Source organism: Pantherophis guttatus, chromosome 6, assembly GCF_059756535.1.
Source record: "Pantherophis guttatus breed Tessera chromosome 6, ASM5975653v1, whole genome shotgun sequence".
Classification (NCBI taxonomy): domain Eukaryota; kingdom Metazoa; phylum Chordata; class Lepidosauria; order Squamata; family Colubridae; genus Pantherophis; species Pantherophis guttatus.
This window is the reverse complement of record NC_142068.1, coordinates 16,845,245-16,872,145: the sequence shown is the minus strand read 5'-3', so window position 1 is coordinate 16,872,145 and position 26,901 is coordinate 16,845,245. Positions and strand designations below refer to the sequence as shown.

General features: G+C 40.8%; 1 protein-coding gene across 3 annotated transcripts in view; it reads right to left on the bottom strand.

Annotated features, from left to right (window-relative positions):
- Positions 1-26,509, bottom strand: part of SPATA16 (spermatogenesis associated 16) — a 211,815-nt gene extending 185,306 nt beyond the window's left edge. For 2 of the 3 annotated variants that reach the window (XM_034438964.2, XM_034438965.3), the window contains exons 1-2: positions 26,371-26,503; positions 8,705-9,332 (exon numbers count right to left, since the gene is read on the bottom strand). In XM_034438964.2, the coding sequence (XP_034294855.2) occupies positions 8,705-9,307 (603 nt within the window). In that variant the 5' untranslated portion in view covers positions 9,308-9,332; positions 26,371-26,503. Of the gene's footprint in view, positions 1-8,704; positions 9,333-26,370 lie in introns of all 3 variants that reach the window. The other variant, XM_034438961.3, reaches the window with a different exon arrangement.
- Positions 26,510-26,901: the final 392 nt, after the last annotated feature.

Here is a 26,901-nt window from a genome sequence, read left to right as displayed (position 1 = left end):
ACTTGTTCCTGTATGAAACTCAAGAACTCTTTTATTGTGTAATGACTACAACAACTGGTAAGAAGACTTTGTACTTGGAATATCTCTGAATTGATATTTTAACTATCGCCTTATCTATGTATGACCTGGATTGTTATTGGACTTTGCTTTACTTTTTCCTAAAAGTAAAAGACTACCACAACTAAGTGTGTCTGTATGATAACTGTGATTATTCATAAGCACTCTCAGCTGTTTTCATGTGCATACTCAAGGGGTACTCTGCTCAATAACCCATAACATCGGTTATGAGCCAAGAATAACCTTAACATAGATGACTGAGAATTTCCATAGACGTTCACTGTAAAATAGCACTTCTTTCTATAAGTCTTGAACCTACCCAGATTTAGGTCTTGTGATGACCTCCCTTTAACATTTTACGAGAGGGAGAGAAACCTAATACTGATCACTATTATGCTCTCTCTTAGCTATCTTTCCAGGAAGCCACCTAGAGTCACCCAAACAGAAAGATGCGTGGGGTGGTGGTTATAAATTAACTAATAATTAAATATTAATTGATGAATTAATGTTATTAACATGCGAGGCTGTTATTTGTGGATTATAACTCTGCCTTTAACACCATTTTACCCAACAGGTTGTTTTTTAAAATGTCCAATTTGTGTATAAATCAGAGGATTTGTTTGTAGATAAGGGATTTTCTGACAAGTAGGCCACAGTCAGTAAAGATAGGATCTCACCATTCCTCTACTCTGATACTAAGCGCAGGAGCCCCCCAGGATTGTGTGCTAAGCCCTTTCCTTTATTCCTTGTACACACATGACTGCACCCCATTGTATAACACCAACACAATTATTAAATCTGCGGATGACACAACAGTGGTGGGGCTCATTAATAAGAACAATGAGTCTGCTTACAGGAAGGAAGTACAAGGCTGACATTGTGGGGTAATGAAAATAATCTTACACTTAACACCACAAAAACTAAAGAACTTATATTTGACTTCAGGAAGAAGAGAGATGTACATCTACCATTGTACATAAATGGTGAGGAGGTGGAGTGGGTGGGTAGTTTTAAATTTCTGGGCATTTATATCTCGGAGGACCTCTCATGGACTATGAATGCTAACATGCTTGTGAAGAAGGCACAGAAGAGGCTGTACTTCCTGAAAATGCTCAGGTAGATAAATCTATCTCAGCATCTACTTCTGTCCTACTATCGTAGCACCATTGAGAATGTCCTGACATACAGCATTCTTGCATGGTATGGGAGCAGCTCTGTAGCGGACAAAAAAACTCTACAGAGAATCATTAAAACTGCCCAGAATATCATCGGATTCCAGCTACCAGCCATGGATGACATCTTCGAATCTCACTGTTGGAGAAAGTTGCATAACATTCTCAGAGACTCTTCCCATCCTGCTTACAATCTTTTTGGACTGTTGCCTTCTGGCAGAAGTTACAGAACAATTAAAACTCGGACCACACGTTTTCTGAATAGTTTTTATCCCAGAGCTATAATTGCACTCAACCATGAACTAAAGGGCCACCGTCAGTGAGCTCTTGGACAGTATTACTTGGTATGTTGTGTGGATGTTTGGGTGGTTTAGGGGTGAGGAATTTGTGGTGAGTGGGAGTGTGTTTGGGGATAGTTATGTGTGTTGGACCTGGTCTTTGGGTGTTAAGTGAATTTCGTTGTATGGGTATACTGTGTATACACGTACAATGAAAATAAAGTTATTTATTTATTATTTAATGTTAATAATTAATTAATGTTATTAATGAATTAAATTTATTTGCTGTCCTTCTCAACCACGAGGTGACTCTGGGCAGCTTGCAGAGTTAAAAGGAGTAAAACAATGCAAAAATGTGTACACAATAAGAGTAGAACATTATAAAAATCCAATTATATAAAGTATACTTTATCAATTATATCTCTACTCAATCAATCAATCAATCAATCAATCAAAGTTAAAAACCTTCCCAAATATAAAGACTTACCCATTTTATTTCCATCATATCCCTTTTCTAATAATAGTCAAAATTTCATAACTTTTCTCTTTGCATGTCTATGGAATTTCTCAGTCATCCAGGTCATGGTTGTCCCAAAGGTGCTTTTTCAAGAGGCGACTGGACTTATTTGTTTTTCTCTGAAGACATTTTGCTTCTCATCCAAGAAGTTTCTTCAGTTCTGACTGAATGGTGGCGGATGGAAGGATTTATATTCCTTGCAGACAGCTGGTCATTTGCATTGTTTTAGAGAGTCATTAAGGCCACTTGGAGGTTTATCTGTAAACCTCCAGGTCAGGGTCACCTGAGTGGTACAAATGGGTGTGGAACCTTCTTGGAACTGCTGAAGGGACTGTGTTGTAGAGATAGATGATGTCATATCCCTCTCCATCTGTTGAGGGAGGGCTGTTCACTTTTCACATAGATAGTCTCTTTGACCCCTTTTTTAAACCAGTGGTCCTCTCTGTCCAAAATGTGGACTTTGCTGTCTTCAAACATTTTGGCCAAAGAGGACTGCTGGTTTGAAAGAGGGGTCAAAGAGGCCATCTATGTCAAAATTGAACAGCCCTCCCTCAACAGAGGGGGAGAGATATGATACCATCTATCTCCAGTCTACAACACAGTCCTTTTAGCATTTCTTTTGCCCTACTCAGGTGACCCTGAGGACACAGATAAACCTCCAAGTGGCCTTAATGACTCTCTAAAAGAATGCAAATGACCAGCTGTCTGCAAAGAATATAAATCCTTCCCTTCCCCATCATTCAGTCAGAGCTGAAGAAGCTTCTTGGATGAGAAGTGAACCATCTTCAAAGAAAAACAAACTCCAGTTGCCACCAGAAAAAAAAAGAAAACACCTTTGGGACTTTCTCTGTGCAGACAGAACCACTATCTTTACTATGAACCAAATACCACCATGAGTAGCTTTAACATTCTGAAAAAGAAAGTGCATCTAAAGTTCAGGTCTTAGTTAGCCCCAGAGTTTGCACAATAGGGACATTTCACAGAGCTGTTGGCTGAGAGATAAAATTAAGGAAAACTTCATGTAAGCCATCTTGAACTCTTGCAGAAAAAGGTCAGATAAAAATTGCAAGGACTAATCCAATCATCTAAAGGAAGAATCGCAACTAATCAATTAATAACAAGTTCGATAAAGCATGATGATGAATTCCACTTGTATCCTGCCTTTCTCCCTGGATGATTCTCAAACTGATTGGCAATAAAAAATTCAAACACAACCCACAAAATATATAGAAAATATATATATATATATATATATATAGAGAGAGAGAGGTTTTAGAATTCTATTTTTTGCAACAGCTAAAAATATCGGACACTCATTTTCTACACTTTGCTAATTTATTCCTACCAGAAGCTAAAGTGAAATTTATCAGAAAACTCTGGATCTCTAACCGTTTCCTTTCTTAGAAAAAGAGAATTAAAAGACAATCAATATTTGAGCACGGGGGTGGGGGGGAGAGATTAAGCATTTCAGTGTCACGTGAGTTATGCAGGTGGGCTGATACAGCCTCTTACTTCTAAGACATTTCTCAGTGGGCCAGGTGTTGAGAAAATATTCCCTCTGGGGATAAATCAGAGGAGCTAATTACAAGTTGGTCCCCAAACAACGACAGTGGTTAATAAACATACACACACCAAATAGACTGTTTTTGGATCCTCTGGGGAATCCTGCATCACGAAGAAGGATTGAAAACCGATCTGAAGCACTTCTGAGCAAGGCAATACCTAGGATAATGACAATGATTGTCAAGGAACACCACAAATCCAGGTTTTGTGTGTGGGGTGGTTTGAAAACATGCTTTTCTGCAATGGGGGTCTCATGGGCTAGGAATAAAAAATCAAGGAAGAGCAGCAGAAAGATATGGTGGAGGAAGGGGAAGAGTAGGAGTGTATATTGGCGGTTTCCCAAGAAATCAGCAATAGAGGGCAATGAAATTGCCATACATGATTTTCCTCTCCTTTTCTATAAATTATGGGAGTGAAGCCATGGTGGCTTACGTTGTTAGGATGCTGAGTTAGAAGACCATTGAGAAATTGACAGCTCGGAAGTTCGAAACCCGAGAGTGAGCCGTGTGATGGAATCAGCTCATGTCAACTTGCCCCAACTTCTGCCAACCTAGCAGTTTGAAAGCATGCAAATGCAAGTAGATAAATAGGTACCACTTCAGTGTGAAGATACCAGGGACATGAAAGGAGTCCCCTTGGGTGTCTCCTGGGCAATGGTGATGTCACCAGCTAATCTTTTCAACCTGGAAGTGCCTTGGTAGGTGCTTCCAACACAAATGAAGTAGTAGTATGAGAGTGATCTAGGACAGCTCTGTTGGTACCCTTCAGTTCCTTTTTCTTTATGTACCACTTACAGAGGTCCTGCATGTTGACAATGCCAGCCTTTGCCAAAGCAAAAAGTCCTGAAAAGCATTACATTGATGCCCAAATGTAAACAGAGATGGTCCAATTAAGGGCAATGGGTTGTTGATTTATATATGATCAATTTTCTTGCCACCATACAGTGTTTCTCATTCTGGCCAGAGTGAGAAGTTACATGGGCTTCAGTTCTCAGCCTTCTTAGCCATATATGAGGAGAATCCAAATCATTTGAAGTTCATGACTCTTATGGACACTAGGTTGAAGGAGGTTGACAAGGTGGCTTCATGTACAGTTGATAAGAAGAGTCACACAAGTTAAGAAATTTGCCAAGTTCAGTATCAAACATTTCAGGAGGATATCCTGTTAGGGAAAGCCACTTTAAGATGATTCACAGCTGTTGCTGTTGCTAAGTCATGTCTAACTCTTTGCGACTCCATGGACCATAGCACACCAAACCTCCACTGTCCTCCTCTGTCTCCCGGAGTTGGCCCAAATTCATGTTCAGTGCGTCAATTCACAACACTGTAGGGCCATGATGGCGAACTATGGCACGTGTGCCACAGGTGGCATGCGGAGCCATATCTGTGGGCACACAAGCGTTGCCCTAGTTCAGCTCCAGCGCGCATGCGTGCGCCGGCCAACTGATTTTCAGGCCTTCCAGTCCCACCGGAAGTTGGGAACCAGGCTGCTTCTGGCCTCCAGAGGGCCTCCGGGGGTGGGTAAGGGCATTTTTGCCCTCCCCAGGTTCCTAGAAAGCCTCTGGAGCCTGGGGAGGGCGAAAAAAGGGCCTACTGGGCCCACCGTGCCATCGCGTGCCAAAGTGGGGGGAGCATGGGGGGTACCACATGCATGTGGGGTTCATTGAATTATGAGTGTGGGCATGTGTGTGTGCAACACTCCCACGTTCCCCCCACTTTTGGCACGTGACAGCAAAAAGGTTAGCCATCCCTGCTGTAGGGTTCGCCAACAGCTCCGTTTCTTTGGCTCTCAAAACACAATCTTTGCATTCATTCTGTGATTTACATTTTTAACTGGGATTGGAGAAAAAGTGAGTTTCTTCTCTCCTTAATTGGGGATTCGTCTTCTCTAACTTCAAGATGATACAAGGCAACAGTCCCAAAGAAGCATTTTAAGGAAGAAGATGGGGGAGGAAGGATGGCTATCAAAAGTGGTCTGATGCAGCTTGTGGTCTGCTGAACCACCTACTTAACATTTATGATACCACTTTGGGAGCCAAAGAGCTGAGAGAGAGAGAGAGAAAAATCAGGTCATATAGCTGAAAATGCCGTGTTCCCAGCAGCCTGGATCGACAGTACTTTCAAGAATACTAGGGGGAAAACAAAGGGAGCCACAAGGGTTTTTAAAATGTTGCTTCCCTGTGGATTAATTGGGATTTTTTTTTTTTTAAAGAAAAGGAGGCTAAGTCTTAAAAGTGATTTGCTTGCATCCCACATACTGTAGCACACAGAATATAAAGCAACATTTTTTCACACTAGAAGAAAAGTTTTGTTTGTATGGGGCAGAGATTGTTGAACTTTATTCAGTTCTGCTTTGGTCCAAGGATGCCAGTTGCTTAAGCTTGATCTGAATTGCCCTTAGTTCCATATTATTATGTGTAGAGCAGAAGACATATATTCAGTAGTGGGTTTCAAAAACTTTTATTACCGGTTCTGTGGGCGTGGCTTGGTGGGTGTGGCAGGGGAAGGATACTGCAAAATCTCCATTCCCACCCCACTCCAGGGGAAGGTTACTGCAAAATCCCCATTTCCTCCTGATCAGCTGGGAGTTGGGAGGCAGAGCATAGATGGGGGCAGGGCCAGTCAGAATTTTTACTACCGGTTCTCCGAACTACTCAAAATTTCCGCTACTGGTTCTCCAGAACTGGTCAGAACCTGCTGAAACCCACCTCTGCATATATTCCATATACAGGTGATCCTTGACTCACAACCATTCATTTAATGACCATTTGAAATTACAACAGCACTGAAAAAAGTAACTTTATGGGAGGGGGTTCTCACACTTACAACCATTGCAACATCCCCATGATCACATGATCATAATTCAGACCTTGGCAACTCGCTCATATTTATGACGGTTTTCTCGGCGGTCATGTCATCCCCTTTTACAACCTTTTTTTTTAAATAGATTTTTTATTTTTTTCCCTATAAAAATACAGATTTTGTGGACAGTGCATTGATTGGGTCAAGTCTTTTTTCTGCAATGTTAACAATAATAATACAAATAATATGTGGAGTTCTAGTCTTCCAACTCCAAACAATACTAGTTTCATTTCATATCCCTTTTACGTTTTCCCATTGATTCATTTAAGCATAAATAACATTTCTTCGCACCCTGTGTTTGTTATCCCTTAGTAAATGTTATCCTTCCATATTTTAAAAATCACTCATTATCCCACCATAGCATCAATATTCCAAATATATAGGATTACTAAGAACACCAGTTATTAACACTATTCAATCCATCAAGGGAGTATATCTCAAAATCCTCACCATTTCTAATCCTTAATACTTTAAATTCGCAATATATTTTGCCACCTTCCGACAAGCAAAGTCAATTGGGGAAGCCAGACTGACTTATCAAGCATGTTACCGACTTCACAGCAGCAGTGGTTCACTTAATCACTGCGGCAAGGAAAGTTCGTAAAATGGGGCAAAATTCACTTAACAACCGTCTTGCTTAGCAAGACAGGAAATTTTGGGGTCCTAACTCGAGGACCATCCCCATATAGAAAATGCCGTGAGTTGCTCAGCTTTGCAGCGCAGCAACTTAAATCAGCCCATCTGTGGTGAGGAAAGAGTGCCATGCTTTCACTGAATCTACCACACGAGCAAACAGTTTATCATACCTTGTTCCCAGCACTGGGTAATCCAATTTCTGATGTTTTTCATTATGCATAAATGTGTCTTTTTGTGTTTATATATTTGAGATGGTAGAGCGTAGAGACGAGCGGGAAGAAAATTGATAAAGATATTTAAACAATGATCGTTTTTTGTGTGTGTGATTCTGTCAGTTTTTATAGCAACGTTGTAGGAAATAGGACAGGGAACCGAAAATCTGATTAAGCCTAAACCCTGGGCCATTATGAGATTATTATGAGCCTCGGCACAGTAGGAGTTATGTTGTTATGATAGAAGGGATTTCCAGGATAATTAAATCAAATTGGGAGCATTGGAGAAATCAGGACCAAACATAACAATCGCTTTCCTGTAAATACCAATCGCTCCAGCTTCCAGTTACTGCATATCTAATCAGTGTCACTTGCCCATTTTTAGAGGGCCATTTAAACAAAGCCCACCATTTCTCCCTTTCCCATCAAAATTGGAAGCTCTGGGTGCCTTGGCTGAGTTGTAAAATACAACTCAGAAATGAGCATGAAATGGACAGCATTGGAATACTGCATTCCGCTTTGGTCACCACAATATAAAAAAAAAAGATGTTGAGAATCTAGAAAGAGCGCAGAGAATTCCAGCAGTAGGATTCCAGTAAAATCCCACAAGGGCAAACAAACTTCTGCCCTTGATTGCATGACCTTCCCTCCCCCTGTTGTGGTCTGCCGGCAGCCAGTGGAGCTTGCAGCAGAGTCAGACAGTGAGGAGGCTGGGGAGAAACATGGGCCAGTCCTGGAGTCTGGGGAAGGCTCGGATGAGGTCTCTGCATCAGAGGCAGAGATGGGGCCAAGGCCATCTGGGAGTTATGTGCTGACTCCGGAGCCTCCAGAGTCTGACGTCAGTGACGCAGAGGAACAGGGAGAGCCTGTTCCCAGTGCGTGCATGCACAGAACTGCCAGAAGGCAAGAACAGTTAAGACAAAGGGGCAACTCGGGAGTAAGGCTTGGAGATGATTGGCCCCTCCCATAAGACATAAAGGAGGTGCAAAGGCATGTGAGCCTTTGCAGGAAGCAACTTTGTTCGTGCTGGTTGGTTTAAATATTGAAGCTCCGTTTTGACTCTGTGCTCCGTGTGGCCTTGCAAAGCTAATTGCAAATTAGGTCTTTGGCAGCGGGTCAAAGGAGATAAAGGTGGGTGCTTATTTAATTAATTTTAATTTAATTAATTAAATTTATATGCCACCCCTCTCCGAAGACTCAGGCTTATCAGCCTTATCCCGAAGGACTGTGGCAGACTTCTGTTGGACTCTTTACAAACTCATCATGGGCTGGGAATGAACAGAATTCACAGCTGTTAAAATAAAAAGAGGGTTTTGGGGACTAATTGTGTGCTTTTTACTGTCTCAGGAAGCCTAGGTCAGACCAGTCTCTTCCCTGAGTCTTATTTCCCTTAAGGTGTCCTACCTACCTCAAGAGCTGTCCTGAACTGCCCAGCTGCCATGGCATACTTCTTCTGTCTGTAGCAAGTGCTCGCATCTTTCAAGGATACCTGAAGCCATTTATCCATCTGGGGCTGAAGACTCACGTTTATTGTTCCTTGACTATCTGGGCCTCCAACCTCCAAGGATTTGGGTTGTACGCAGCTGGGACTCTGAGTTTCTAGAAACTCATAGGAAACATTCTCTTCATCTGTGTAAATCAACTTCATTTCTACTTCTACAAGGCTCTTCAGGGGGATATGGGACAGCAACACGGTTGAAACCAGGTTCTCTTGTTCCAGCAGGCGTGGCTCTTTTCTCATTACCGTCTTCTCATCGCCCTCCATCTTACGTTTAAGGGTCAGCCTCTCTAAATCATTACACTGCTTCTCCTTGGCAGCGTTACTTCCTGTTTTTAGTTTCTCCGTTGCATTCTCTGCCATCTCAGCTCCCAGAGGGAATTTGATCACTTGCAAAGCTTCTAGACTATCGTTCTGATGCTGGGCCGCTATTCTCAACTGCTGAATGACATACTCTTTTCGACTGGCTTCCTTCGTGATGTTCTCAAAGTGTGTGTTGTTTGCTGACTCCATGACTCACAATCTACACACGCAAATCCTGAGTGGGGGAAAAGGAAGCGCAGAGATTTACCATTTGGAGTTCGGCAAACAAAACAGTGCAGAGGAAACATATTGTTCAATTTGCCCACCGCTTTCAAAAGGCAGCCAATCAGCTATAACAAAGAACAAAAAGAAAGTTGCTTGGATTTCAGAATCATGCTGTCTTTTGTGTATCAGCAAATAAGTGTCATGTCTCCAAAGCTTTGCAAAATATATTTTGACTTCTGGTTTTGTCCCTATCCATGATCTGCCAAAATTACAGGTGCTCTTTGGAGTTCCATTTATTTTAGGTTAGCAGATGGGCGAGATGTATGAATAGCAGATGGGCGAGATGTATAACTTAATTGTAAAATGAAAAGACATGGGCTCAAAGTAGCTGCAGTTGGGCAGCATGTACATTTAATAAATTATTATGATCACGTGAAGTGTTAATACCACTTTATAATGCCTTGGTAAGGCCACAGGTGGAATACTACATCCAGTTTTGGTCGCCACGATGTAAAAAAGATGTCAGGACTCTAGAAAGAGTGCAGAGAAGAGCAACAAAGATGATTAGTAGACTGGAGGCTAAAACATATAAAGAACAGTTGCTGGAACTGGGTATGTCTAGTCTGATGAAAAGAAGGACTAGGGGTGAAATGATAGCAGTGTTCCAATATGTCAGGGGCTGCTACAAAGAAGAGAGAGTCTAGATGTTCTCCAAAGCACCTGAGGGCAGGACAAGAAGCACTGGATGGAAATCAAGGAGAGAAGCAACTTAGAACTAAGGAGAAAATTCCTGACAGTTAGAACAATTAATCAGTGGAACAACTTGCCTCCAGAAGTTGTGAATGCTCCAACACTGGAAGGTTTTAAGAAGATGTTGGATAACCATTTGTCTGAAGTGGTGTAGGGTTTCCTGCCTAAGCAGGGGGTTGGACTAGAAGACCTCCAAGATTCCTTCCAACTCTGTTATTCTATTCTATTCTATTCTATTCTATTCTATTCTATTCTATTCTATTCTATTCTATTCTATTCTATTCTATACAAATACTATTAAGTTATTATGTGGGATATGTTGCTTGATCTGGGTATTGGCAAAATGTTCATGCATGCATGGTAAACATTGAGTCCATTCATTAATCTGAATGAACAATTGATTATTCATGAAATAGACCTTTTGACAGAAATGGAATTTATTTAAGGAAATACATGATCAAGACAGGTATAGCTGACACTACCAGGGAAAAGTAAAAGTAAACACTCTATGCAAGTATCCTTGAGAATGGATGTCAAAGGATATATTTCTATTTTTCTCCTCCTTAGCATCATAAACTAGACTTCTTGGCTGTTCTTCATGACAGTGATTACCATATTTTTCAGAGTAAAAGACACACCTTTTTCCTTCAAAACAGAAGGTGAAAATCTGGGTGCATCTTATGAATGTAGCCCCGCCCAGCTTCTCAAGTGGAGGTTTCAGAGGCTGAAAAAAGCATCAGAAACAGAGCTTCAGAAAAAAAGCCCCCAAAGAGAGCTTCAGAGGCTTTTTTTCTGAAGCTCTGTTTCAGAGGCTTTCAGAGGGAGGAAAAAAAGTTTTTTTTCTGAAACAGACTTTCAGAAGTTTCAGAGGCCGAAAAAAAAGCAAGGCACAGAGCCAAGAAACCTGTTGCTAAAATTCACCTCTGGGAACAGCTGATTGGGGGTATTCCAGGAGGCCGATCCACCTGCCAATCAGTCTTTTTCTTATTTTCCTCCCCAAAAACTAAGGTGCGTCTTATACTCCGGTGCGTCTTATACTCCGAAAAATACGGTACATCCCAAAAACTGGTAAGGGATTCCAAGCTAACAGGACATTTTGTCTTGTTAATGGTTTCTATTCATGACTTCTTAACCCATAAGTCCAGGCAAATTCTATGTTAAGCAGCCTAATTTCCACTACCGTTTTAGTAGATACAATGATGGACATGCATTTCTTGTTTAGATTAATGTCAGTCCACTTGAGGGTGTCATCTTTTCCATGGACTCATGCTTCCTTGTTATCTGGCAGAGCTGTCCATGGTAGAGTGCTTATTTAACTGCGCTCATGGAAGTGTGAGATTTTAATCATCCATATATAATCATGCCTCCAGTGACGGTTCAAACAACCAAAGTTGCATATTGGTGGTCACAGTTTTTAAAAGCAAACAGATATGCAGCACTTTTTAAGGAGCAACTAGTAGCAATTTAAAAAACAACTATTTTCCATTGAAGGGTTTGTGTGTGTGTGTGTGTGTAATCTACACATTCTCTTATGAAAAGTTTTGCATAAATTTACTTGCCTTGCCAATGATGGGTTGCTGAAAATATTAACTCTGGTTATAAATAGTGGGGAGAAAAGGTTGTCCCCTTCCCAGCTGTTTTTTTTTTAATCTAAAAGAATGTATCCTTTCCGCCTAAAGAACATATTGCATTATAAATGAAAGTCAGAGAGGGCCAGGCATCATTCACAGAGAAAGCATGATTTGCAAACAGCAATTTCTTCCAAATTGGCTTTGCGTGCTTTGAAAAGTACCTTTATTTGATGGATGCAATTGAGCTGACTGATCGGTGTGTTTTTTGAATTCTTCAAATTCAGATCCTTTCCTTTCCTTTCCTTTCCTTTCCTTTCCTTTCCTTTCCTTTCCTTTCCTTTCCTTTCCTTTCCTTTCCTTTCCTTTCCTTTCCTTTCCTTTCCTTTCCTTTCCTTTCCTTTCCTTTCCTCTCCTCTCCTCTCCTCTCCTCTCCTCTCCTCTCCTCTCCTCTCCTCTCTTCCCTTTCCCTTTCCTTTTCCCTTTCCCTTCCCCTTTCCCTTCCCTTCCCTTCCCTCCCCTCCCCTCCCCCTCCCCCCTTCCCCCTTCCTCTTCCTCCTTCCCCCTTCTCTTCCCCTCCCCCTCCCTTCTCTTTCCTTCCCCTTTTCTCCCTTTTGGTTAAATGGACAATGAAAAGTCAGTGGGGAAAATATGACAAACACAATGGCAAATTCTTTCCAAATGAAAAGAGAAATGCCAGAAAAGTGAAGCCATTTTAAATGAGGTGGAGAAAGAAAATCGGGCTGTCAGATTCCTGCCTTTTACCAGGACCTAATTTTAGCTCCTACATGTACAATTCTCAAGGGGTGCTAAGGGGGTGGGGGGTGGGAGAACTTTCTAAGCGGAAAAATATGAAGCAGTTCCAGACTCCAGGCTGCACGTGGCTCTGTTTTCGCTGCTATTTCATTCCATCTCACGTGTTGGGTTTTTTTCCTCTCTCTTCCCTTCAGAGTCTTTTCTAAATCACTAAAGAGCAGGGCGATATTGAAAAAGCTTCTGTGGCTTAGTCAAGTTGAGACCCCTGGCCCTATTGCAAAACTAGGTTAACAAGAATGACCCCATTTCGGTCACTGTCATTTGACCCTTATTATTTTTAAGTTACTCTTTAAAAAAAACCAAAAACACTTTTCTTACTGAAAATGATGTGCCGCACGCTTCTTGAGGCTGCCAGAAAGATGAGAGGATTTCTATCATGAGGAATGTTACTTCTGACAACCCCTTGCAACAAAAAAAACCCCTGTTTTAAAATATTTCTTATGGAAGTAGAGCCGTGATGGCGAACCTATGGCACGCGTGCCACAGGTGGCACACGGAGCCATATCGGTGGGCACGGAAGCTCAGCTCCGACGTGCATGCACGCGCCGGCCAGCTGATTTTCGGGCCTTTTGGGCCCACTGGAAGTCAGGAAGCAGACTGTTTCTGGCCTCTGGAGGACCTCCAAGAGGGTGGGAAAGGCCGTTTCTGTCCTCCCCAGACTCCTAGAAAGGCTGTGGAGCCTGGGGAGAGCAAAAAACAGGCCTACTGGGCCCACTGTGCCATCGCGTTCCAAAAGCGGGGTGAGCAGGCACTTGCGCAGAGGGGTGGGCAGCATAGAATTATGGATGTGGGCATGCGCACACGTGACCCCCCCGCACTTCCCCCACTTTTGGCACACGATGGCAAAAAGTTTAGCCATCACTGAAGTAGAGCAAGAGTGAAATCCTTGGGAGTCCCTTGGGAGCTGGGCGGCACAGAAATGCGACAAAATAAATAAATAAATAAATAAATAAATAAATAAATAAATAAATAAATAAATAAATAAATAAATAAATCCAGCAGGTTCTGACAGGTTCTGGAGAACTCGTAGTGGAAATTTTGAGTAGTTTGGAGAACCAGCAAATACCACCTCTGGCTGGTCCCAGAGTGGGGTGGGAATAATAATAATAATAATAATAATAATAATAATAATAATAATAATAATAATAATAATAATAATAATAATAATAATAATAATAATTTTATTTCTATACCGCCCTTCTCCCGAAGGACTCAGGGCGGTGTACAGCCAATTTAAAAACACAAAAATGGAGATTTTGCAATATCCTTTCCCCAAGAGTGGGGAGGGAATGGGGATTTTGCAGTATCCTTCCCCTGGAGTGGGGAGGGAATGGGGATTTTGCAGTATCCTTCCCCTGCCATGCCCACCAAGCTACACCACGCCCACCAAGCCACACCCACAGAACCGGTAGTAAAAAAATTTGAATGTCACCACTGCGGTAGAGAAGGAGGAAACTCACCCACTCCAGGAAAAAAATAAATGCTTTCCCATATTTTAATGACAGCTTTTTTTTTTTTTTGATACCTCTGGACTTCTTTATCCACATCTATAAACTTGCGTAGGCACATGGATGATATTGCAGGCAATTCAAAATGGTTGTGATAAAACTACATTGCCGCTTTTCATTAGTAGCTATCAGAATTAAATCTATTATCGTTTTTCTTAGGGGAAAAAAAAAACTCAAGCTGAATTCAAGAGGAATCTATCATAGCAGCGATGGGCAAGTAATTGTGAAAGCTTATTAAGAGCCATCTCTATATATTAGCTGACCCAAATAGGGCAATCAACACTGCATACAATCAGTCTGAATATTTATTTTGGGAAGATACATTGGAATAAAAAGTATATTGAGGAAACTGTATATTTGAGAACATGGCAATCAAAATATGCAGTAGATATACAATATGGGTAGTTGATAAACCAAAATTCATTTATTCAGACAGCTATATAAAGGCCCAACAGGGAAAGATGTCTCTCAAGGTATTAATGATAGGGAGTTTGATTTTCAGAAAATTGGCTGAAAATGTAATGGAATGCACTAATAGTTCAATAATACCACGTAGATGGAAGCCAGAGCCGAAGCGATTACTTAAAGTGAGAGTTAGACCTATCAAACATCCATTGTCTGTTTCTTTGTTGAATGCCAAGATTTAAGCAGCTGTTGCCATGCCTTGAAAAAAATAATTATCTCTACTGTATTGCCAGAATTGCTTTATTTCATTTATTCTGAATTTGATAATTGATTTTTACTTTATTTCTCTCACTGAGAAAGAAGTCTTATAATAGAACAGCTGCCCGTATATTTTACCCTAAGATACAGTATGTTTGAATGCATATGGAACTTCAAAATAACATTGCAAAATTCAAAGAACTGGGAAAAGAAATCAGAAAGATAACAGCCAATGAATTCACTCTAGTTATACATATTTATCTAACAAGCAGAAAACTAAATAGAATTGTTTTATTTGAATGGACAGAGCAAATAGAATTCTTTTATTTTTGTATTTCTTGATTTGGAAATCAGCCTTAGGGCCTCTATATGCAAAATGTAATAATCCTATTCGATTAGGCCAAAGATTTTTTTTCATTCCAACCCCCCCCCCCTTTTTTTTTTAATTTGATTTATATGCCGCGGCTTACAATGTGCTCAGCTTTTGAGGCTCACAGTAGTTAACAAATATTTCTGGACTGATTGCATGCAAAGAAGGGAGACATAAGTACTGTGTCTCCTGCTATTGTTCCTCTGCAATTGGTATTTGCTGCCCCCAATCTGAAATTACTTCAGAGTTTTCAAGACCAGTAGCTCTTGATAGACATATTCTGAATAACAGACTAACAGAATAACAGAGTTAGGAGGTACCTTGGAGGTCTACTAGTCCAACCCCCTGCTCAGGCAGGAAACCCTATACCAGTAATGGCTAACCTTTTTTTCAGATGCCAAAAGTGTGCGCGCGTGTGTGAAAGTGCGTGCACGTGTGCCCACACCCATAATGTAATGCCCCAAACACACTCCACTCTCCTGCATATGCGCAAGCAACCTCCCCGCACTGCCCCACCCCCCTGTGCATGTGACTCCCATGCTACCCCCCCTGCATGCGCGCCCCCCCGCACCCTGTTTTGGGCTTAGCATGCCTACCTTAAACCTCTAAAGGCTGGAAACCACCAGTAGGCCTGTTTTTCGCCCTCCCCAGGTTCTGGATGCTTTCCTGAAGCCTCTGGGAGGGCAGAGATGGCCTCCCCTGGCCGTCTGGAGGTCTTCCGGAGGCTGGAAATGGCACATTTCCAGACTTCCAGGAGGCCCATTTTTCGCCCTCCCAGAGCCTCTGCACGAGCCCTGTACTTATCTGGCATCCAAAACGGGCCACGTGGAGGCTCCTGGGAGGGGATGGGCAGCGTGAGCGGGGCTAGCCAAAAATCAGCTGGCCGGTGCGTGTGCATGCGTGGTGGAGCTGGCCTAGGACAATAGCTTGCGTACCCACAGAGATGGCTCCACGTGCCACCTGTGGCACATGTGCCATAGGTTCACCATCACGGCCCTATACCATTTCAGACAAATGGTTGTCCAATCTCTTCTTAAAAACCTCCAGTGATGGAGCACCCACAACTTCTGAAAACAAGCCATTCCACTGATTAATTGTTCTCACAGTCAGGAAATTTCTCCTTAGCTCTAGTTTGATTGTGTCCTTGATTAATTTCCAGCCATTGATTCTTGTCCTGCCTTCAGGTACATTGGAGAATAAGTTGACACCCCCTCCCCTCTTCTTGGTGGTGGTCCCTTAGATATTGGAACACTGCTATCATATCACTCTTAATCTTTCTTTCCATTAAACTAGATATCAAGCTACTCCACGAATGTATCCAAACCTCTTTTAAACATATTTAATTGAGTGATTATTACCACATTTTGTAGTACCGAATTCCTCAAACTGCACGAATGCATATACTGTAAATCTCCTTCAGTTCAGAATTTTGGTTTCACTTGATGGTCCCTGGCTTAATCTTTCAAAAGAGAGAGAACAACGATTTCTGCCTGTCCATATATGCTTTAATCATGTTCCCTCTCAAGCATGCTGCTTCTCAAACTAAATAATCTCAAACTTTTAAACTTTTCTCGTGTCTGAGCCCTTTGACTATCCTGGTTTTTTTTTTTTTTTTAAAAAAAATCTTTTTCACAGCTAGCACAGATCGAGGCACTGCCTTAATTAAACTACCCACTATGACCCAAGATCATTGTCCAGGTTAGATACTGTACATACCCTATCAGTATACCTATGAAAAATTGGTAAGGCAAAATTTATCTTTGGGAAATCTGTGCTGATTTTCTTTTAAGCACGGATTGATCCTTTAAGTGCCTATTCATTTTTTTCTTTGACTATGATTTCTATTGGTTTCTTTGGAACTGACCTTGAGCTAAACTATCTGTAAGGTCTGGATCTTCCTGGATTTCTTTGAAAAATTGGGGTCACCAAAAAAGCAGGACATTTTCTAGTTCTATGCCGCTGAGCCTGAACTGAGTGACATATTTTTGCTAAGTGGTCAGCAATTCTACATTTAGTTTCTCAAAGTGGGTTACGTCGGACCCAATGGTTTGCTACAGTGGAGTATCTCAAAACGTCCTAGAATTTCTACTTTACTTATCTCAATTTGCTTTACTTGTTCCAGTTTCTTTCCTGGGAAGTCAGTATAGACCAGGGATCAGCAACCTGCGGCTCTGGAGCCGCATGTGGCTCTTTCATCCCTCTGCTGCGGCTCCCTGTTGCTGGTCGGCTCCACAATTGATAGGGCTTTTTGTTAGGATAGGTAGAGGAAAAAGGATGCCATGCTAGGAGGAGACTCTATGGTGGGGGAACCGGATTTCCGGTCAGCAGAGGAAAAAGGACGCTGCGCTAGGAGGAGACTATGGTAGGAGAACTGGACTTCCGATCGGCCCCAGAATTGAACGGGGGCTTCCGGTTAGGACCTTTGTGGCTCTTTGGGTGTTTAAGGTTGCCAACCTCTGGTATAGACTCAGGGATCTAGTTCGTTTGGGTAAGTGCAGATGCAAAAACTTCATTCAATGTTATTATCCTTACAGTTCCTATAACAAGGAGCTTTAACAATGCAAATTTCTAAAGATTTCCATTCTTTAGAAAAACACAATTGATCCATAGGGTAATCCTTTCTCCTTCTACCAAGGCAAGCCTATGAGTGCCAGTAGGGTAAATTACTCAGCAAAAGAACTTCCCTCCATTTGAGGTTAAATAGCAAGGGCACAATCCTTGTAGCCTCTGGCCATAAGGAAAAAAAGGAAAGAAGAGTGACATCTTTTGCAGCCTCTACTCATGTAGAGTGACATCTTTTAGAGCCAACCCCCCCCTCCCCAAATTCTGAAATCAATGAGTAATGAGAAAGAAAATGGCATTGATGTTTGATGTTATTTATATTACTCAAGACTTACCTAAAATCTTTTAAAATTATCAAATGGCCCTACATGGATACTTGTTTAGATTTTTAATCTTGCCTTTAAATAAATAACTCAAGGTGTCAAACATACCTATTATTCCTTCCTCCTCTATTTTCTGTTCTCTATTCCTTCCTCCTCTGTTTTCAACAACAACTCTGTGATGTGGGTTGGGCTGAGAGAGAGCAATTGGCCCAGAGTTATCCAGACCAACTTTTGCTCCTAAAATGTTACTAGAGTTCACAGTCTCTTAGTTTCTAGCCTTAACCACTAAATTATCTCCCGCTTTCTCTTTAAATCTTTTCCTCAAGTCTAATAACCATCAATCTTTTCTTTGCAACTGTGAATTTGAAAAGACATTTTGAAACCAAAGGATACCTTAGGAAAGGGGTGTTAAACTCGCGGCCCGTGGCCTGGATTCGTCATGCATTGGCCATGCCCATTTAGCGAAGGGAGAAAAAGTCGCGATACGTCACGTGATGACAATGTGATGATGCAAGTTTGACACCTCTGCCTTAGGAAATTGTAACATTCCTAAGAAGGCCTAGTCTTTTTTAAACTGGCTATCAGTGACCACCAGCTATTGGGTTTAAACTGCCTGTGAGTTTTTCAGTTAGCATAAAAAAAAGGGGGCGGGGGAGAGATATCTTGGCCTTGCTTCTGGTTGAAGAAAGGAGGAGAAGATAGTGGGGATAAATATCCATCTGAAGGCAATAAATAGTGCATCAATCCAAATTTCCATATTTGGTTGGGGAAAATTAGCACTTAGACTGAGCCTTACAATTCCTTTTAGCCCTTGATGAATGACCCAACCACTTCCTGGATGGTCTTTTGATTTAAATATATTGAAAGATTTTCCATTTTATGTATTTCTCTTATCCTTTCCTCATATTCTTCTTTTTTGTATTATTATTTATGCTCATTTACAGATTTTCTACCAGTTTCTTTTTTATTCTCCTCATTAGAATAGGCTTTCTAATTCCTGAAAGGGGCCATTTTAATTTTTTATACATTTCTGGATACTATAAGAAAATTGTAAGGGCATCATCCTTGATTGGTTTGACCTTATGTCACAGAATATGTCTTAACTGGGCAGCCATTGCTATGGTTTTAAATAACCCCCAGACCTTGTGAAGACAAGGGTTGATGTTTGTTTTCAGTTTTCCCTTTTCCCCAATGGCATCATATTGGATCCTTTTAGCAGTTTTTGTATTTGCACATACAGCAAATGCATTAGCATTTATGTGAAATGATTTTACTAATAACCTAGTTTTAGAGTTTTTCTTAAAGCTGAGGGTGTCAACTCACAAAGCATCCCTGGCCTGCTCTCGAGTTGCTATAGGCAAAGGGGTATGGGAAAATGGCGAAACAGCACGGCAGCCAAAAACAAAACCACATTCCAGACATATTTCTCTCAAGGCTGTCTCCCAGGGTTACCCACAGTGGCTGGATGGCAGTGATGTCTACAACCTGTGAAATTGCTCCGTTGGTGAATGTGACTGATGCCACACCCTGAAGGGATGGGGGAATCAGGGTCAAGTCTTGGCTGTAAATTACGTGGGGTCAGAGTTGGCTTCACTTGGAACATGCCGATATGAACCTCCTAATAAATAACTGGATTTCTTTTGAAGCTTGGCTTGAGGCTCATAATTTAATTAGGGCATTCATTGGAACCCTGACAGAGGGGATATTCTATGTATACTAAAAGTGGTGGGAAGCATCAACAGATCTTTGCTTCCAAAAAGCTCAGTTTCTCCGGAAGGAGACATATAATTTCAGCAGGAATCAAAAACCCAACTCTTGTGAGGTTGCATTACCCTGCATCAGACAGGCTGTGCATCACCTTCCCCAATATTTCTACACTCAGACAACAGAATTAAGCTTTTGTCTGACAGGTTAGCTGTACAGAATGCCTTCACAATGCTGTTTGTCTGGAAGCTTCTGCTCAGGTGATCCATAAAGGTAGTATTGGAATCATTCTGCTCCACTGCCTAATAGGAATTGGAGTGATAACCAGTAGGAGGGCAATGAAGCATTCATGCACTGAAAATCATCTGATGCACACCCAGATCCTGGAATTTCCCAGTGGCATGAAAAAGGCATGAAAAAGTATAACCCCTCCCATTAACTTTCAAAACTCATCTTCAAGTTATCATCTTCAGTGCTACCTGGGAGCAAGCAGCTATGTAAGCTGTACAGTGGGTCTGTGGGGTTATCTCTTTTATTTCCCAACATTCTGTTGTATTTTGGTATGACTAGTAAAGATAACTAATATAGTTTGAAAAGCATTAGGTTTAAATGTAGATGTAGACTTGAACTTTGAACTTTTACCCAGAAGGATGTTTGTCAGGATAAAACATATGTGCATGTATTGTGTGTACATATGAAATAATTCCTGTATATAACCATGAGATTTTGGCCCGCGAAAAATAGCTAGGCAATGGGAAATCACTTCTGAAATCTTGCCCAAAAAAGTGCAGAGACTTTGCTCTGTGGTGGCGCAGTGGTTGGAATGCAGTACTGCAGGCTATTTCTGCTGGCTGCCAGCTGCCCTCAGTTTGGCAATTCGATTTTCACCGGCTCAAAGTTGGCTCAGCCTTCCATCCTTCTGAAGTCACTAAAATGAGGACCCAGATTGTTGGGGCAATATGTTGACTCTGTAAACTGCTTAGAGAGGGCTGTAAAACAATGTGAAGCGGTATATAAGTCTAAGTGCCATTGCTATTGCTATTGTTCGGGTGGTTGCCAGAAGTCAACACTGACTTGAAGGCACAGAAACTAAGTTTTATCAGCCACTGATACTAGCTGAAGGTAAACAGAAGACAAAAATAGGAAGAAGGTTTCCAATATTATTGTTTTTTTTAAAAAAACAACCAGACAGGTACCAGTTACTGCTGGAACTTTTTTTTAAAGAATTAGAAAGATTTTTGGTTAGTTTTAGTAGGGTTAATTTTATAAACGTGCACAGACTGTGGTCAACGGCACCTCTATCAACTCTCCTTCAATTATCTGAAAAAGAAATTGTCTCCAGACACAGATGGTTGCTTAAGTATTCTTTCTCCTTAGGCTTTCCCCTTCTTTCATGTCCTACAGACAGCTGGAAGGATGCCAGTGCTGTCACAGACTGATGTTTCTGTATTATCCCATGATTTTGCATCCTTTAAGTTATCATGCAAGGATGCTTCATTTCATGACCTTCCTTCAAAAAATTTCACGAAGCTCAAAGGGCACAGAATGTCATCATTCAAATTTCTCACTGCAAGATGACTCAAACTTCTGTGTCTGTAGCTTCTAGGTCATAGCTAACTAGAAAAAACTACCCTTTTTATTAGTTTATATTATAAACTACAAAATACAAAAAAATAATAATAGGAAAATAGGGGAGGGAGAAAGGAAGGGAAGGGAAAGCTGTAGACAAAAGAGGAAAAAGAAAGAAAAGGCATTGACTTCCAAATCCTTTTGGCACAGTAGAATAAGATAATAGCATCAAATTTCAACTTTTTACATTTACATAATAGTAAATGTAAATAATAGTAAATACTAGCCATTTCTATAACAACAAACTTAACTAATTGGTGAAACCCAAAACCAAAGTTTCATTTTTCCCATCTCAAGCACAAAGTCCAGAAGCGGTTTCCAAGGAGGAACATCTCAACTACCTTTCTGAATGACTATGGAATTAATGTTCTCCTTGCAAAGATCTCCAAGAAGTTATCTTTAAGCCTATTGCTTTAGCTTACACCTCAGTAGAATCTCTGCTGTATCCATTTGAGCTTTGCCTCTGAAAGGTGAGTTACAATGGACCGCACAATATGGTAGAAGTACCAACAGATGAGAACAACATTTGTGTTTTAATTATGAGGAAAATCAACAATGCTACATATTAGTAACAAGAGCAATTGACTTATATTGAGTTGTAAGATTGCTCCAGCTAGCTGTAACTCTTCTGGATCTTTCTGCCTTCAAAACCTATGCCATATCTTTTAATGAGGACTCTTCTTACATCCATTATTATCAATAAAATATCTTTTGGTTGATTATTTTTTGCTTTGTAAGTAATTAATAGAGCAATTGATGTATTACTTTGGGATTGCTCCAGCATAGAAAGTCTCCCCTCCACCCCAAAATTTAACATTCTTATGGTTTATGCAAGCAGGACAGTGAAGATATGACAATGGTTCTGGATTCTATGCTGTTTTTGATTTTCTTTCTTTCTTCTTTAAAGAATATAATTGTGTGTCTCATTCATTGCAAGGTATCTATTTTTTTTCATAGTCTGACTGAATGTGCTGTCCAAGAACTGGGATGACTTAACAACTCAAAGATACACATCGCCTCCCTGCATTTCTAATTGATTTTACATTGTTTCTTATGCTCCCCTGGTTTAGTATATTCTTTGTTTTCACTGTGGAAGAAAAACTAGACTTGGATACTGATAAAAATGTAGAAACCACACTTGGAATACTGCATTCAGTTTTGGTTGCCACAATGTAAAAAAGAAGTGGAGACTCTAGAAAGAGTGCAGACAAGAGCAACAAAGATGGTTAGGGGACTGGAGGCTAAAACATATGAAGAATGGTTGCAGGAATTGGGTATGTCTAGTTTGATGAAAAAAAGGACTAGGGGAGACATGATAGCAGTGTTCCAATATCTCAGGGGCTGCCACAAAGAAGAGGGAGTCAAGCTATTCTCCAAAGCACCTGAGGGCAGGACAAGAAGCAATGGGTGGAAACTAATCAAAGACAGAAGCAATTTAGAACTAAGGAGAAATTTCCTGACAGTTAGAACAATTAATCAGTGAAACAACCTGCCTCCAGAAGTTGTAAATGCTCCAACACTGGAAGTTTTTAAGAAGATGTTGAATAATCATTTGACTGAAGTATAAGTAAGTAATTTAGTAAGTAAGTAGTTTAGTAAGTAAGTAAGGTTTCCTGTTTAAGCAGGGGGTTGGACTAGAAGACCTCCAAGGTCCCTTCCAACTCTGTTATTCTATCCTATTCTAAATTGAATCTGATGTTAAATTCTCCACTCAAGAGTTCATCTCCAATCTGTCTCTTTGGAAAAGGAAAATCAACATCTCTTACGGCTTTGGGGAAGCTTATTCCAGGCACTATGAGATCATGGCCATCATAGGCTCCACTGATTAAATTCAATCGATTTGCATCAGCCTCAAAGCCATCTACTGCAAAGCGGCTGGCATTCTGCTTCATATATTTAACAGGTGTCCTGTTTATTTAAATGGGTAAACATTTTAAACCAACATGGTCTGATCAGCTGATCATTTCATTTCATTTCATAGAGATAAACTAAAAAATAAAACAACTCCTCTCTGTAATTTTCCAGTATCATGGTCAAAGAAGTCACTACTTTTACATTACAGCATTAAAATCCCAAAGACTTAACAGCCATACCAAAATGCATGAGGGTTTTAATTCAGAGAAAAAAAAACATAATCCATTCCTTAATTCACAAAAAAATTCTCTTCTTCTAATTCAAGACCAGACCTTGAGAAAAGATTTTATAATACAGCTGGGCCAGAGGTGGGTTTCAGCAGGTTCTGACCACTTCTGGAGACCCGGTAGCGGAAATTTTGAGTAGTTCGGAGAACCGGCAGTAAAAATTCTGACTGGCCCCGCCCCCATCTAGTCTCTGCCTCCCAAGTCCCAGCTGATCAGGAGGAAATGGGGATTTTGCAGTAACCTTCCCCTGGATTGGGGAGGGAATGGAGATTTTACAGTATCCTTCCCCTGCCATGCCCACCAAGCCATGCCCACCAAGCCATGCCCACAGAACCGGTAGTAAAAAAATTTGAAACCCACCACTGAACTGGTCCAATATGATAGAGATTTTCCCTCCCTCTAAACTAGATGACGATGAGTGGCAATGTTTTAAAATTTGTCGCTGTGTTAGGATTAAATTTAATCAGAGGGGGGAAAAGTTACCTTCCTTCTCTCTGGCTATTATTTCTCCATAACTGTGGCTCAGATATGTGTTACATATTATTCATTGGGAGAAAATAAGGAAATATGAAGTTGAAAATCAAAGCTCTGACAATGGGGAAGAATAGGGAAATTTATTTCTATAGGAATTGGTCTGCAATTTTTTTTTAATTTCATGTCCATTTCCAGGATTGACTTGGACCCTATTGATAATTGACAATCAATCCAATGAACAATATGTCTATATCAGGGGTGAAATGTAAAATTTGTTACTACCAGTTCTGTAAGCGTGGCTTGGTGGGGGGTGAGGGGGTAATGTGACTGGGTGAGCGTGGCCACCTTTTTTTTTTTTTTTAACTTTTCAAAACATTTTTTCTAATGCTTTGAAAAGCCTCTGCCGATCAGGAAACTCAGCTGAGATCGTCAGAGACTTTTCAAAGCATTTTTTTTTACCACCTCTTCGGCCAAGAGGTCGCAGAAAAAAATGCTTTGAAAAGCCTCTGACTATCCCAGTTGAGCCGCGCGATCATCAGAGGCTTTTTCCCCCCCTTTAAAAGCATTTTTTTCATCGAAATAGGTTGTAGAAAAAATGCTTTTAAAAGTAAAAAAAAAAAAAAGCCTCTGATGATCCTGCAGCTCAGCTGGGCATGGTGGGGGAGGTGCAGGGATTTTTGCTACCGGTTCTCTGAACCACCCACCGCCATCGCTACCAGATTGGATGATCCAGTCCGAACCAGAAGCATTTCACCCCTGGTCTACATCACTGAGAATCTCTTATTGAATACTCAGTTGCATCTTTGGATGCATTGCAAACAGTATACATCTGAACCACATGGGCTTCTTCTACAGGGGTGAAATCCAGCAGGTTCTGACAGGTTCTGGAGAACTGGTAGCGGAAATTTTGAGTAGTTCAGAGAACGGGCAAATGCCACCTCTGGCTGGCCCCAGAGTGGGGTGGGAATGGAGAATTTTTAATATCCTTCCCCCAGGAGTGGGGTAGGAATGGAGATTTTGCAGCATCCTTCCCCTGCCACGCCCACCAAGCCACACCATGCCCACCAAGTAACGCTCACAGAACTAGTAGTAAAAAAAAATTGGATTTCACCACTGCTCTTCTAGTTAGCTCTCCAAATCATCTCTGAATCATTCAAACAGATTTTAGACAAATGTTATGTCTTAGCAATTAAAAGAGAAACAGTGTTAGCATGTAGTGAACAAGGAAATGACATGCGTGTGCTGACTTGAGTCATTTATGAAAATAATAAAGGTGCACTATCGATGAAAATTAATTAATTAATGGTCTTCATTGGCTCATGCCCGTTTGACCCACCAAGCTAAATGGAAGCGTGACTGATATATTTGGTAAGTTGCCCACTTCATTGGCTCATGTTTGGGATTTTGCTGTTGGATTCTCAGCCTGAATTGGCTTCAACATGTAGCAGGTGGTGGATGTTGCAAGGTAATGAGTCACAAATCATCACAATGTACTGTACATAATGAGCCAGTTCTATAAAAGCGGTTGGTTGGAAGCAGGCAATCTCGGCCATAATTGGGGATATGTTGCAGGTCTGGATGAGGGAGGGGAGAGAGACAGAGAGAGAGAGAGACAGAGAAAGAGACAGACAGAGACACACAGAGAAAATGTCCAATGAGTCTCCTCTTAAAGTTTAAAGCAATTCTGCATTTGTGTGCATGTTTAACATGACATGTTATTTTAATCCTACCTTTTCTCCATGGATCTCAGAGAAGTGTTCAATGTACCACCCTCCTCATTCTAGTTACATTATAACCCTGGCTAGGTCAGAAAAAATATGAGTGACTAAAGTTTCCAAACATGTCTGGTAAATGTATAGGAGGGGCACATTTAAAATTTTCTCTACAATTCATACTTTAAAGCCAGACCAACATTTTTTGGGGGGGTTCGGCCTTTTTTATTTTTAAACAAAACTTAAAACATAAAACAATTATCATCCATTGCAATTACAGAAAGTGTATTGATCAGTTACAAATCTTTTGTGCTTAATTCTCTATCCAACATTTTCTTATTTAACAGTTTGTTACATTATTATTCTCATTTACCAATTATTTAACAGTAAATTATCCTCCATAAGGGGAAAAAAACCCCTTTATATGTTTTATTATCTTATCCATTTCATATTTTATATTTCATTTCCATTCTTTCTTGTCTAACCATTGATAAAATAAATCCCATATCAAATAATATTGTTTATCTTCTTGTTCCCTAATTTCAAGACCAACATTTTATGGATGGATGGATGTAGTAAAGTAGGTAGATTAGGTAGGTAATTTTTGGCTTCAGATGCCGATTCTGTAACTGTATTTGTTTATTCTTTGATAGTTTCCCTGTAGAACCCAAAGTCTCAGAAAAAAAAAACATTAATATTTGATTTTGTTTTGGTTTTTGTATGAAAATTATCGGCTGTTAGGGGGACTTCTGGCCAAAAAACTGGGCTGCATTTCAGTTCAATGACAGCTGTCATCCTTGCCAAGGTAAACTGTCAACATTTACTCACCATACAGGATTGACAGTCCCAGGGTAGAATCCACAGCTCCTGGGTACCCTATTCTTCCTCCGTCTCTTGAAATACAACTGGAATACAACAGACTTTTCATGCGGTGCTTCCGAAGCCAGAGAATGTTTGCAATGGTTTTGAAATGAAACATTCTACCAGCAACTGCCTACAATTCCTGGAGCAAAAAAAGGAGAAGCAGATTTGGACGCTCGGGTGGTTCAGGCCATGTGTAATAAGAAGTGCCATTTTTACGTGGTTGCTGGAAGGTGCAAAAGGCATTCAGCACATGATGTGAAAGATGCTTGCAATACCCAAAATTAGCCATCTTCAACCTGAGGCTGTATAGTCCGGCCGTGATTAAGTTCCAAGAAAACCCAATTGCCATAGTAGTAATGGTATGTGAGAATGAGGAGCAAGGGGAAGAAATGCTACCTAGGAAACAAAGAAATAAGAGGGAGGGAAGAGCCCCTAATAGCTTAATAGTTAATGGAAGAAGCTTAGAAAAGACCCCTCCCAATTGTTCAGGCAATT